Below are 11043 nucleotides of genomic sequence, written 5' to 3'. Positions count from 1 at the left end.
ATATGGGTGGAGAATAATCCATGTACTAAAATGTATTGTTCTTCTTTGTGTTGCATTTATTTATTTTAACTTAATCTAATAGCCTCATCCTCAGAATCTATTAACGCTAATGTATAGCATCAGATGTAAAAATCGACCTGAAAAGCCGGCCCCGAGGTAAAATGTGTAAAATAATTTAATTTAACATTAAAAAAATTCATTATAAATAAATGATTATATTGTTTTTATCGCGCGGATCCGAGATGAAGTAATAAGTAAACGGTCCTTCTGTATTCTCAACATGTGACATCTTCCTTTGTATTGCTGTCAATGCGCAGCTTTCTGCCTCCGAATGGAAGCGCTTAATGCTGATTGATCCCCGGACGTTCATTCATCTGATTTGAGCTCTGCCGATTAACCTGCTCCCTGACGTAACTTTCACGTTGCTTATTTATTTATTTTCTCATTTCGCAGCGACATCGACGCTTCGCTCCGGCTGCTGACATGACGGTGGCGCGCGGGCACCAGGGGGCACGCACACTGTAATAACAACAATAATAGTGATAATAATAATGATGCGTTTCGGGAAAGCTTCGCCACGACGGGGCTCCATCGTTCCCAGCGCTCCGCACGATCGCGAACACGGCCGCGGCGTGGTGGAGATGTGCGTGTAGCCGCATGTGTCCGGCGGGACTGCCCCTGGCTTTTTTTTCTGGGGAAGATCATACTGGATCATATTGTTTGCAGGACGCGGTTCCTCCCGCAGCCCCCCAAGTCTATCCCGACGTAGCTGTGAATTGAACATGGCGACTGTACCAGTGTATTGCGTCTGCAGATTGCCCTACGACGTGACCCAGTTTATGATCGAGTGCGACGCCTGCAAGGACTGGTTCCACGGCAGGTAAGGGCCCACTTTGTCCGCCGTGCCGTGTTGTGTGTTTCTGGCGCTTTGCATTTGTGGAAAACAAACAAAAATGGCGAGCTGCTCGGTGCATTTGACAGCTTTGTGGCTCCGAGGCGCCCGTCTGCATCTGAGGACAGGCCGCTCGGAGAAGAAGAAGGCGGAGTTTGGTGTAGCCGAGCAGGGTTGTGACATTTTATCGCAAATAACACAAAGTAAATGAATGTTATACGATAAATACGGGGGTTAATGGAGATATTTCGGTGCGGGCTGGGTGTATTGATCACGCTTGATGTGTTTTCAACCTCCCCGCTTCGCCCCGGACTGAACCGCCGTACCGAGCGGAGGCAGCGGGGGAAGCCTCGGCTCCACTCGCCGTGTGTTCGCCTCCGTCTCCCCGGCTTCTCTCAGGCGGACACTACGCCTGTTATTACACATTAATGCTGCCATATTGAAACCTCTCCCCGGGCTTTCGCCGGCTCCACAGACGGAGCGCGGCTGGAAATCACGACCGGAGAGAGGGCAGCTCAGCCCCGCTCAGCCTTCCTGGCAGCAGGCGGCAGCAGCGATGGCTGACAATAGCCCGTGCTGGATGTCTTCTCTCGGCTGTAGCGGGGAAATGGACTCGATGTGTGACACCCAGCGAGCTGGTTCATGCGTGTGGGGGCTTCTGTGTGGTTTCAGTGGGATTAGACGTGTCGTACAGCGGCGGATCATCGCTGTCCTCGCCGCGGAACATACGCTGCACAAATCCCTGTGCTCATCATGTCTCCTTTCCCTCCTGCCGCTGCTCGCCTTGTTACACAACCCCGTCCCCGCTCCCGTCCTTTCTCTCGGCTCGCTTCAGGCCGTTCGGCCGCTCTCCGGGAGTCTGCGAGGGGAGCGGGTCGTTTGTTAACCGTGTTTCTTTGGGCGAACGAGCCTTTAGAGCCATGGACAGTATTTACGCGCCTGAACGTTAACCCTTTACTGCTCCCCTGGCTGCCTCTGCCAGCATGGAGCTCTGCAACCCGTCTGCAACACACCATGTCGTGGACTTAAACACTGGACATCAGCCTCTGACCTCCAGACTACCACCCACACGACCACTGAGTCATGTTTAGGATAGTAAAGCATCATGTTTAAATACTCTTCACATGTTTGCCTAACAACCAGATCAGTGGCCGGACCATATCAGAAATACAGTTACAATGCTTCCTAAATGTCTTTTGTTGAAAAGGAGAATCTGTATCTTGCAAACATAATGTGTAATAACCAGTGTCCGTACCAGTTTATGACTAAACCCTGCCACATATCTCAAAACCATGATTTCCACTAATTACTGGACCAAGTGTTAAGATACGTGTGACTTCAATCAATCGTATTTGTTAGCCTATATACACACATCTGCGACATCCTCTGCCCTTGACCCTCAATAAGAGTGAGGAAAACTAACCCAAAAAAACTTTTAACAGGGAAAAAACAACATGTAGAGACCTCCGAGAGTCACATGTGAGGGGTCCCTCTCCCAGGGTGGACGGAAGTGCAGTAGATGTCACATGTAACAGAGCACATCAACAAAATATTATTTACAACCTTCACGGAGAAGCGTATCAAACTATTTATACAAAAGTAATGACAATAGTAATGCTAGTGGTATTGCCAGTAGTAGTAGTATATGTGAGTAGTCGTATTGTACATCTAAGCAATCTAGTTGTAATAATAATCCACCACGATCACGATCCCCCATGTGGCCGCAGTGTCAGATTCAGTCCGATATGGAGCGGATGAATTACAATATTATAACAGCTGTGCAATTTCAGAGTGAAACGTCCAAATTACAGTTTAATGTGCCGACATTACATGGTGTGGATCTGTGGTAACTCATCGCCGAGGTACATTTATGTGATGCGTAGAATTTGTCCTGTGTGTCACCACCATAATTGTATGATAGGTGCTGTCACCGGGTGATGTGGCCGAGTGGCCGAGTGGCAGCAGGCACAAAATGAAACGCAGTGAACCAGGAAACACAGGGGATCTCTCAGCTGAGCCATCCTCACACATCTAAATAGTGTGTTTCTGATGAGGACCAGAGTCAGTGTTTACCTTGTAGGTGGCAAGGGGGAGCAGTTTATTGTGTGCCGTTATCTGACATGTACACGTTTGGGTGGCGAAAAGGAAGTAATTACCTGTAATTACATTGTCAAACTAAAACTACAGTAGTACATGTGGTGTGGGAATATGATTACACTAGTTGTAAGAAGATGTAGTAACGACAGGAAGAGCACACACATGTAGCAGTAACAATGTAGTAGACATGTTGATTTCATTCGAAGAAAAGCTATATGTTTATTTGCAGTCACATAGTCAGATGAGAAGACTGGGGTCAGTTTCTCTGCATCAGTACAGAGTTGTGTTCAGCTCAGCTTCACAAACAACCCACAGCAGGAAGCACAGAGGAGCCCACCTCCAGTCAAACTGAAAAACGACATTTTTCTGCTGTTTTTACATTCGTCTTTGTCCACGTTTGAGTCACATCTGGGTTCAGAGGAGGTTCCTCTAAGATGCCGCATGCATTTATTGTGCCCAGCTGTTGTTGATCAGGAAATAGTTCCAACGCCAACTGCTCCAAAAACCACAGTGTCTGGTTTTTACTGTACATTTCTGTTTCCCATGTTAAATGAGCGAGGCCCAATGTTCTCATGAGGGCGTTATGGAATGGTTGGAATTCTAAAACTGCATTTTTAAAAACATCATAGCATTAAATGAATGTGTTTATTGTGAAAAGGGTCACTCATGAGGACAAACCCAGAGGGTTATTCTCTCACTCTGCAGCCTCACTCAGCTTCTTATGCTCTTTTTTTACTTAGGTTACTGCAGAGTTCAGTCTCATGGCTCCCATCGATCTTTTTTTACAAAAGCAGTTAGCAGCTGTTTTTAGCAAACATGCTCTGCTGTACCCACTCTGTGCAGTTTGCATCAAACATATTGTATCTTATAAGAACTGGGTCTTATAATATTCAAACAGACAAAACCAAGCCTAAAGAATATTGAGTATCAGACCTACCATTAGAGTCAAACTGATAAATTGAGCAACTGATTTTATCTGCCAGTGTTTGCTCAGATATATTAATATTGGCAAATATGTCAGCTGCTAAGAAACTGCAGGAAAATCATGTTTAGAAAATCGAAATCTCTGTTACATAGTGACAGTTTTTTTCGAACTATAATTTTTGCCTTACTTATTGGCATAGATTTGTCAGTATTCATTTTCAGGAGAGATCCATGTGTAAAAGTTTAATCTGTTAATATAAAATACCTTAAACAATTCCCAAAATAATTTTGTATACATATTTTTTAATGATTCCCAATTTAAAAATGAAAAGCATTAAAGGTGCGATGCATACTGTACATGCGCTGTATATGCCTCAGTCTCGCAATGCTAATGTTTTTTATATTTATAATGATGCCTTTTCATAATGATGTCATGGAATAGCAATATGACATCATTGTCCTATGATATGGTAATGACGTAATTGTCTGCCTTGTTTGTGCCTTTTCTGTGACCCGGTTCAGATAGTCGGTAATCGGATGGGGACTAATTTTCTGATCAGTTTGTTTGCATAGACATCTTGCACCATGTTTTTGTTGACTTTAACCTTTGACCTTTGACTGATCAGCTTCAAAACGTCATCATCTGTAGATATTCTCTCAAGTAATATTCACACCAAGTTTGGTGAAAACCCATCTGTGCATTGTTTAGTCATTTTGTACACACACACACACACACAGCAAACTTACGTACAGTACCATGAAACACCACAGTGACAAGATATAGCTTTATATTCAATACACATTCAGTTACCATCAGTGGCATCAAGCTCTCAGCTCTGTTAATAACTAATGCAAATTTATATTCTTTACTCCTTAACGCATTTTGTAGGTAACGTCATTATATCATTTTACACTCTTCTTTCATAATGTTATTATTACATGGCAGTTCAAATTCTGAACTGACTGGAGTGGCTCCTTTTTGCCAGTCACTGCAGCGAGCTCAGTTCCTGCACAATCTGTATATGAATGTTATTATTTACCATTATTGTGCAGACTTACACACATATTGAACCAGTGAACACTACTGCAGTGGAGAGGGTCAGTCACACCTTTGATGATGTCAGTACTTGTAACTTTATTAACTCTGCCAAGGAATTGATGTCAGTGTTTGTTGGCTTGTTTGGATTACTCAAAAACTACTGAACCAATTTCCATGGAATTGTGTGGAGGGGTGGTGCATGACCTTCTAGGGAAAACACATTCAATTTTGGAGTGGATCCAGATAAATGGGTGGATCCAGGATCTTTTTCACTTCTCTAACATGGCAGGATAGTGTGTTAGCCTTGGCTGAGGTATGCGCTCTCCGAGCACCCTTCTGGTATCACAATGTAACAATTATCCATTAGTTTTTAATGTGACTAAACACCTCCATGCAAGTACCTGATAATTACTTTACATAATTTCTGACTATATAGCAAATCCTTTCACCTCCACTATAACACACCTGACACGTCACAAACCACCTTCAAACCCAGCTGTCTTTAAATGGCTGTAGTTTTTTCCAAATAGATAATCAGTCATAAGAGTTAAAGAAGGTCTAACCCCCTAATATATAATTAATCTTATTTAAAAAAATGTACCTGTCCTACAGCAGTCTGCTCTCTGTTAGACAGCTTTCACTATCATAGGGAATAATTTGTGCTATCATTTGTGTAAATTGTGTTAGTAACGTAAATACACTCCTGGAATTCTTTAGCTACAGACCATAATCTAAGTCTAGTATCTCCTGCAGCTCCTTCACAACAAAAGCCTTCCAGTGGTTCACTTGGGAAAGGAACTTCCGGGGAGGCTGGGTGTGCGGAGGTTAGACATTGAGACGTCACCGCAGCTCTGCTAGCACAGAATAGAGGAGCTGATCCACAAACAGTGGCTGAATGCAGGACCAGTCATTCCTTATAACTTGTTCATAATCAAAAATGTATTCACATTATTTACACTATACAACAAAACTGAGTTCACCTTTGTAAAGTATCACTAAAATGTTAAATGACTGAAAATTGTACTTTCCTCCAATAATCATAGGCCTATTTTTATAAGTTGAAGTGCTTTTTTGATTTGATTTGTTGTATTTAATTAATTCTTTGTATAGTTAAAAAAACAGGTTCCTACCTTGACAATACAGGCCCTGAATCTAAAGTACAACCTCAATAGAGCAAACCTGAGCACACCTTTAATGTCTCTTGATGCATAACTGTATCAACAAGGTTATAAAACAACAGCTTTGGCCTGGGTTGTGTCTCATGCATCACGGCTCCACACTGTGAGGAACTGAGCTTGACCAAGTAAGAAACCAGACTGGGAGGCAGTTCATTAAGCTGGAGAGGATAGGAAAGCATCGGTAGATTACTGAACATGAGCTGAAGCACAGCCGTGGTAAGATGTACAGGAAGAGTCATACTATCAATAACAGAAGGCACAGTGGCTCGCCCTTGACAAATGACGCTATACACAATTCACTATTAAAGCAACCTTGGATAGAAAAACAGACGGATAAGTGCTTCTGATTTGGCAGAAGGATTATCTGTAGAAATTGTTGTTTCAGTGACTGATCAGGGAGTGAGAAGGACATCGCATGAAGTCAGACTCTATGGACGCCGTCCAAGAAAAAAGTCATTGCTAAAAATAAATGGCAGAAATTAGAAGACTAAATTTTGCCAAAGAAATGAAAAGAAACCTGATTAATATTGGCACCATATTCTTTGGTCAGAAGATATTAAAATAAATGTATTTGGATCAGATGGGGTCCAGCCTGTTTTTTTGTGGACCAGGCCAGGACCACCACAGTGACTGCAGGGCTGACATGTGAGATGACATTTACAGACTATGGACATAAGTTTGTTTCCAAATACTGAAAGAGAAAATGACTCCCAGTCTTAAGAAGTTTGGCAGGAGAGAATTTTCCAACAAGGCAATCATCCAAACATATAGCAAAAATCACACAACAGTTTGTAAAGAAGAAAAATAATGACCTGGATGAGTACACCCCTGGACTTGAATCCAATAGAAAACCCCTCCAATAAAGACAGAACAACTCTCCACGGATGAGTGGTATCATCCATCAGTCCAGGAAGAACCAATATAAAGATGGACCTGAACATTTTTTAAAAAACATTAGAATTGAATCTCACCAATAACGGGTGTAGTAACTTCTTGTGATTGTTTTTTTTTTCATCATAGTTTGATTCGTCCAAATATTTATGTTATTCAAACCAATTGGCGTCATTCTTCTCCTGCTTTTTGTTCAATGGAATAGATATGTATTTACGCACCATGAGTGTGCTCAGTTTTGTTAAGTACTGTAACAGCACTCTGCTCAAGGAGACCTAAAGTGTGACTTTACGTACAATTTCTTCTGTCTTTCAAGGCTACTATGCAAAGTTTAACTCATTTTTTATGTTTTTAAATTGTACGTCCCTATTGCATACAAAAGTTGCCAGTTGTTTTACAACTCCACGCATTTAGAAAAAAATCCTCAAAAACATAAAAATTCGGAAATACTGCAATAACATGCTTTTGTATCCTATAAAGAAGGTTCTCAGTTCCTGTAATTAGTTCCTCATGCAATTTAAACAACTTGTGTCTGTGATATTCAGATTTAACTGATCAATAATAGAATATAATATAAAAAAAGTGAAATTTATTATGTATAATATCAGTTATGTACCATTTACTGTAGTTCACATGAAATTCAAAGCCTAACAATTGTAAATCAGTTTAATTTCAGTTGTCCATGTTAGCTTTGATAGCCCAGGTATCACTATTGTAATACTAAGCCCCAGTCTTGTGTGCAGCGCAACTGGCTGTGCTATCATCCATAAATGTCTTTCTATCCACACAGTCAGTCAGACCTCATAGTTTCAGCTGCAGTGGTCCAGTTGCAGGTGGCTTGTTATGTCGATCTCTCTCTCTAGTTAGAACTTCTCTTTCACTCTAGTCTGTGTACCTGAGAGCAACTTAGTGCAAGTGCATGCGCACCCCCACCACCGCCAGAATGAAAGAAATGTGTCAGCAGATGTAACATGCTCCACCTTAGCCATATTGGACATCACATGACCCAGTGACCGAAGAGCTGAGTATTGAGGATTTAACTAATAGTATTGATCCTAACCTTGTATTGAGTAATGGATGTTTGTTTTTTTATCATCAAAATCAAATGACATACCTGACATCCCTGATTGATTTCATGTTCAGACCATAGCTTGTTCCATGTCAGCTAGTGTTTGTATGTTAGTTTGCATTAGTTTGCATAGCAGTTGATCTGGTGTGACTCAAATAAAAGCTTCTTTCACTTATTTTTAATATATTGCTCGCTAATGAATGAACCAGCTAATTGCTAGCACTAATAGCTGACTCCCGAGATTATTCATTTGAAACAAAAACTCCTTCATGGCTTCATTCACTACGAAATGAAGTAAAACATAACTAAACGGATCTGCAACCAGGACACTTATCTTTTTAAGTATTTTATTTTATGTTAAGTGCTTTAAGTAAGCACTTAGCTAACACTAGCAATCAACCTCCAAAATGGCACTTAGAGAACCCCATGGTACTTCAAGGTGTAAGATACTTTGTGTAGAAGGTTATGTGACTGACAGAGGATACTGTGGCACTGGTGGGCTGAAGCTGTGCTGCCTTTAAATGGAGTGGACATATGAACACCCCCCCTCTGTATTTACCACCTCATGTCTTGGTATTTTCTGAAAGCTCAGAGTTTCCGAGTTGTTATGTGTTTGTTGACATTTTCAGAAATGCCAGAAGCTATAATATGGATGTTCTTTCTTCCTCAGGTGGTTAGTTTATGTGTTGAAATTTTTGTCGTATTGAGTTTTTCTTTGTAATTTTATAATACATCTGAAGAAAATGGTGATTTTCCTAAGGCCTCATCTTTTCCCTCTGTTATGCCTTTCCTGCATTATGCTACTCGCCTGCCAGGTACATTGTTATCCTGTGTGGCTTCTGGATGGCCACAGTAATTGTAATATTAGCGTCCATGTTGCCGTTGCCTAGCAGCGGTGTTGTCATGACTCCACGTACACATTTTCCCATGTCGTAACCATGACGTCATGAGTTCCATTTGAAGGCAACATTCGGTTGAACTGTGCTAACTGTGGGGTGTGGATTCAATTCATGAGCTAAACCCAGCAACAAAACAAGATTCTGTGATAGATGCGGCTGTGATACAGAAATGAAAAACTGCTAATGTAATGCTAATGTAACATATAGCTTTCAAAAACTAATCTTAAATGTTTGCATGAGCACTAGAGCAACTTAAAGACTTCAGTGAGCCCTGGTTTTCATTTTGTAATACGTTTTACTTTTATAATTTTGTCATGAGGATTATATTTGAGCTATAGAAATCGAATGTCTATCAATGTAAAACCTGAACAGGGGTTGTCCAACGTCTTTTAGCCTTGTTTTCCATTTGCTGTGAAAAGTAGCAAGTTATTACCAAATTAAATGTCAAGCGTATGTGTAGCTTTTCTAATAATGACGTTGTTTTGGTACAAGTAGCTAAGTTAGCCAGGCTGGCACAAACTAGCCAACCCTTGCCTTCAGCTGCCTACCAACCACATCTAAATCTGATGTGGTGTGGCTATCACTACACTGTCCAAATAATATCCAAAACATTTTTATCAGCTATGAGCATCCATTTTATTGTATTATAAATGCTTGTATTTTGTATACAGTGTACATGCGGGACACAGGATTATGTTAATGTATTTGATGACCTCACTAATCCAGAGATGCAGAATGCGGTTGTAGTTTTGAAGTGATATAATCCTCTCTAATCCAAAACATTTTCAGTTTTTTACCTCTTGGGTTTACATCGTTTTAACAGTATTTCTTAAATGCTTTAATCCAAAGCAAGAACTGAGTGAGATGATCTGTATCGTATTGTCCCTATTTTGTACTGGATTTGGCATTTTTGATTCATTAGAGATGCAGCAATGACACGATGGACAGAGCAAAGGGGAACAATAATGAAGGTGTCATAGACTGAGTTTGTATCATTGGTGTCGACATTATGCAAATCCCAGGCTGGTCTAAATGCTTTTTCAGAAGCCGTAGCAGAAACCCTGCTACTGCTATTATTATTATTATTGCTATTATTAGTTTGGTTTTTATTATTTTATTTTGACTTAAATTATGTTCAGCTCAAAGGTTCTGTCTTTCTATTAGTGAAATGACACAGAGATAAACCAGATTTGTCACACACACATTTACATATATATGTCAGAAACACAACAATTAACTTTGAACATTTCATGAGGTAGTTCTGTTTCAGGACAAATTAAAGACATTAAGGGCATCCATCAGTTTTTGGAAGTGGTGGTACCACTTTCTTCTTTGCAGCCGTGGCTACAGCAGTGGAATGCCAATTTGTATGCCTCCGCACCGCCGACAGCCAGTGGCCAGAGGCTTTATGTTTTCGGGTTGTCTGTCTGTCCGTCCGTCCCATTCTCGTGAACATCATATCTCAGAAATGCCTTGAGGGAATATCTTCTAATTTGGTATAAATATTCACTTGGACTCAAAGATGAACTGATTCGATTTTGATGGTCAAAAGTTAAAGGTCAAGGTCGCAGTGACCTCACAAAGCCTTGTGAAGGTGATATCTAAGGAACACTGTCAAGGAATCACATTTGGCACAAACATTCACTTTGTCTTAAGGATTAAATGAATTGATTTTGGTTGCCAACAGTCAAAGGTCAAGGTCATGGTGGTCTCACAAAGTACGTTTTTCTTAAGTGTGATATCTTAAGATCAGTTTGAGGGATGGTCTTCGAATTTGGTACAAAGTTTTACTTGGACTAAAATATAAGCTGATTACATTTTGGGGATCCAGGGTCAAGGTCACTGTGACCTCACAAAGCTCATATTTTGCCTTGTAAATGCGATATCTCAAGACTTTCTTTGAGTGCAAGTGAAATCAGATCAAAAGTTCAAGAAATTCCCTCAAGCAAAGTGATTGTATTTCAGTGGTTGGCAGAGGCATACAACCGCTGCGCGGTAATTGTAGTTTTCCATGGGCTTATGCGATTGTGCCATGTTCTGGTTTGGAAATGTGG

General features: G+C 40.9%; 1 protein-coding gene across 4 annotated transcripts in view; it reads left to right on the top strand.

The window, feature by feature from the left end:
* The first annotated feature begins 391 nt into the window (after positions 1–391).
* Positions 392–11043, top strand: part of phf2 (PHD finger protein 2) — a 30742-nt gene continuing 20090 nt past the window's right edge. For 2 of the 4 annotated variants that reach the window (XM_034584331.1, XM_034584332.1), the window contains exon 1: positions 396–880. In XM_034584331.1, the coding sequence (XP_034440222.1) occupies positions 783–880 (98 nt within the window). In that variant the 5' untranslated portion in view covers positions 396–782. Of the gene's footprint in view, positions 881–11043 lie in introns of all 4 variants that reach the window. The other 2 variants (XM_034584333.1, XM_034584330.1) reach the window with 2 other exon arrangements.

Source organism: Hippoglossus hippoglossus, chromosome 5, assembly GCF_009819705.1.
Source record: "Hippoglossus hippoglossus isolate fHipHip1 chromosome 5, fHipHip1.pri, whole genome shotgun sequence".
Taxonomy (NCBI): domain Eukaryota; kingdom Metazoa; phylum Chordata; class Actinopteri; order Pleuronectiformes; family Pleuronectidae; genus Hippoglossus; species Hippoglossus hippoglossus.
The sequence above is the reverse complement of the archived record's forward strand: the minus strand, read 5'-3'. Positions and strand labels throughout refer to the sequence as shown.